This window comes from Lissotriton helveticus, chromosome 6 (assembly GCF_964261635.1).
Source record: "Lissotriton helveticus chromosome 6, aLisHel1.1, whole genome shotgun sequence".
NCBI classification, from domain to species: domain Eukaryota; kingdom Metazoa; phylum Chordata; class Amphibia; order Caudata; family Salamandridae; genus Lissotriton; species Lissotriton helveticus.
Genome location: NC_136067.1, coordinates 2,084,594,884 through 2,084,597,660, shown reverse-complemented (window position 1 = coordinate 2,084,597,660; position 2,777 = coordinate 2,084,594,884). Strand labels below are relative to the sequence as shown.

The 2,777-nt window shown below is 37.9% G+C and overlaps 1 protein-coding gene across 1 annotated transcript; it reads right to left on the bottom strand.

Moving 5' to 3' along the window:
- Positions 1-334: 334 nt before the first annotated feature.
- On the bottom strand, positions 335-1,267 carry LOC144763036 (olfactory receptor 2D3-like). The gene has a single exon (XM_078648348.1). It carries the CDS (start codon positions 1,265-1,267, stop codon positions 335-337), a length of 933 nt encoding a protein of 310 aa, XP_078504474.1.
- Positions 1,268-2,777: the final 1,510 nt, after the last annotated feature.

The window sequence follows — 2,777 nt, the reverse complement described above, 5'->3', positions numbered from 1 at the left end:
CCCAATTAGAAATCTGGTGAACTTGTCAATTTTTTTTTAACTAAGAAATTTGTAATTATCAATGTATTTATTGCACAGGCACTTTTTCTTCTATACTATCAAACGTAACCCATAAAGTGATTCGAGCTGCTATCTTTTGATGCTTCTTGTACATTTGTGAATGAATTCTGTTTTTTTATCTCTGCTCTCTCCATATGTATGATGTGTTTTTATTAGGTATCCAGAAAATGTCATGACATGTATTAATCTGTTTTTCTTTTAAATCAATAAAAAAATATTTTGTTTTAAAATACTGTTTTATTTTTATTGCACACATTACCCACATGCACAACATTTATTTATGAATGTTTCCCTTTATAAGTTTTTTTAGTGCTTTCTTCACATCCTTGTTTCTCAGACTGTAGATCATGGGGTTCAGCATTGCGGGCATCACTGTATAAAACAAAGAGGCTATTTTATCCTGATTGTCTGAATTTTTAGGTACTGGTTTCATGTACAAAAACATAGCTGATCCGTACACCATTGTGACAACAATCAAGTGTGAAACACAAGTAGAAAATGCTTTGTGCCGGCCTTCTGATGAGGACATTTTCATAATGGTGATGACGATGCGGATGTAGGAGATGAGAATGATGAGGGTTGGGGTCAACAGCGCAAAGACTGCAACAATGAAAAACATCATCTGTGCCATAGAGGTGTCTGCACACGAGATCTTTATGAAAGTTGTTGCTTCACAAAAGAAATGGTCAATGACATTGTTGCCACATAAAGGCAACTGTAATGCAAACACAACAGTTAGAAGTGCCCACACACTACCACCTAGCCACGAACAACCTAAAAATATTTTACAAACTGATTTGCTTATTATGACGGTATAGCGCAAAGGAAGTGAGATGGCTATGTAGCGATCATATGCCATGACTGCTAGGAGCATGGATTCTGTGCATCCCACAAGAAGGTATGTGTACATTTGAGCCGCACATCTGGAGAAGGTAATTCTTCTTGAAACAATGAGTTGGTTCAGCAGGTTAGGGACAATCACTGATGAGTAGCAGATGTCAATGAAAGAGAGGTTACCCAGGAAGAAGTACATAGGAGTATGAAGGCGTGGATCACGGACACAGACTGTGATCAGGAAAATGTTTCCGATAACAGTGACCACATATATCAGTAAGAATAACACAAACAACAAGATCTGCATCTGTGGGTCCTCCGATAGTCCCACAAACAGGAACTCTTCTATGGAACTTACATTTCTCTTCTCCATTAATCATGACTCATTCTCTCTGTAAGAATAAACAAAATTAACATAGTAAATACATTTTACAGGAACCTAATTAAAAAAAAGTTGGCACAACAAAGAACAATGGAAGATTGTACTAATCTGATCTGCTGGTCTTTGATACACTGACCAAGAATTTAATCATGTTTTGGACATCTCTTGAGAAACACTTCCCTAATTTCCCTTATTTTTTTTTTTATTTTGAACAAACTTTACTGCTGCCAAATGGTAGTCTCAGATTAGTGTAGGGTTAAACAATTGTTAAGGTGAACAATGAAGTTTCATTTTCCAACCATACCCATCATTCGCATAAGACTTGAATGGAGCCTGTGCGGCTGTAAAAATAAGTTAGTTTTCTAACCTTAGTAGACTTTCTTTTAGTGTATTCTACATGCTAAAAAGGTGCTAAAAAGGTGAATTAAAGAAATTTCCTAGGGATGAATCTTAAGTCTGTAGGTGTCTGCCCCATAATGTATGAGCATCAGGAAAGGATGGTGAGTCTGCAAAAGCACTGTGAGATGGCACTTCAGGTGCTGGAGCATGTAGAACCTTGTTGAATAGACAAAACATCTTACATTCATATGTTTGTGGCCTGTAATTGGTGAATAGTAAGGTGAGAAGAGACCTTTGGGTTTCAGTCACACAAGGTGATGCAATGAAGGATTTTGAAGTGAGGGGTTGGTTGTTATCTTGAGGAGAGGCCCATTTAGGTAACTTTGCATTATGCACACAGACAAGGGCAACCCTTCCAGCAAGTGCAAGCAGTAAAGGAGGACATTGAGATGGTAGAATTCCTTCAGTTGCATGTCTGCGTCAAGGATGATTCCGAGATCAGAACTATTCTTGGGAAGGAGTTTGGGGTTGGCCCATGGAGTTATGTTTTGAGTTAAAAGTGGGACTACACATCCAAATCCATGAAACCTTGAAGTCTTCACACACAAACCAACCCTTTCCAAATAAATGTTTATAGTGTTGTGTTGTCATATGTTGCCTCATATTCCTGCCAAAGAGTTTATGAGAAAAACAAACGCAATGCCACTGTTTACGAGTAAATCACGCCTTTCCCAGGGTGTTTTAGGGGATTGAATCAAGGCCACATATGAAATTAAAATAAAATCTCACATTTTAATGCTGTCCTTTCCACCTATCATAACAAAATTGTTATACTTTAGGTTTGGAGACAGTTTTTAGGGGGGAACATCAAATTATCCAGGTCTGTTAGAGAACCTAGCAGTCTTATCCTTGTGCAGTTATAGTTCAGCAAGCAGAAACGTATTTTTGCTCAGCAAATAAGAAGTAATGGTTATATGATACATTGTGCCCCACTGCACACATGGCTATACTATTTCTGCTCCACAGAAAATAAGCCAACTTTCAGATATGATAGATGGAAAGCTCCTGAGGCAGAAAACATCCCACGATTAATCCAGCACCAGAATAAATATCTTCAGAATGGCTGGCACCAGTAAGTGAGCCTCTTAGTGTGCTGATCAAT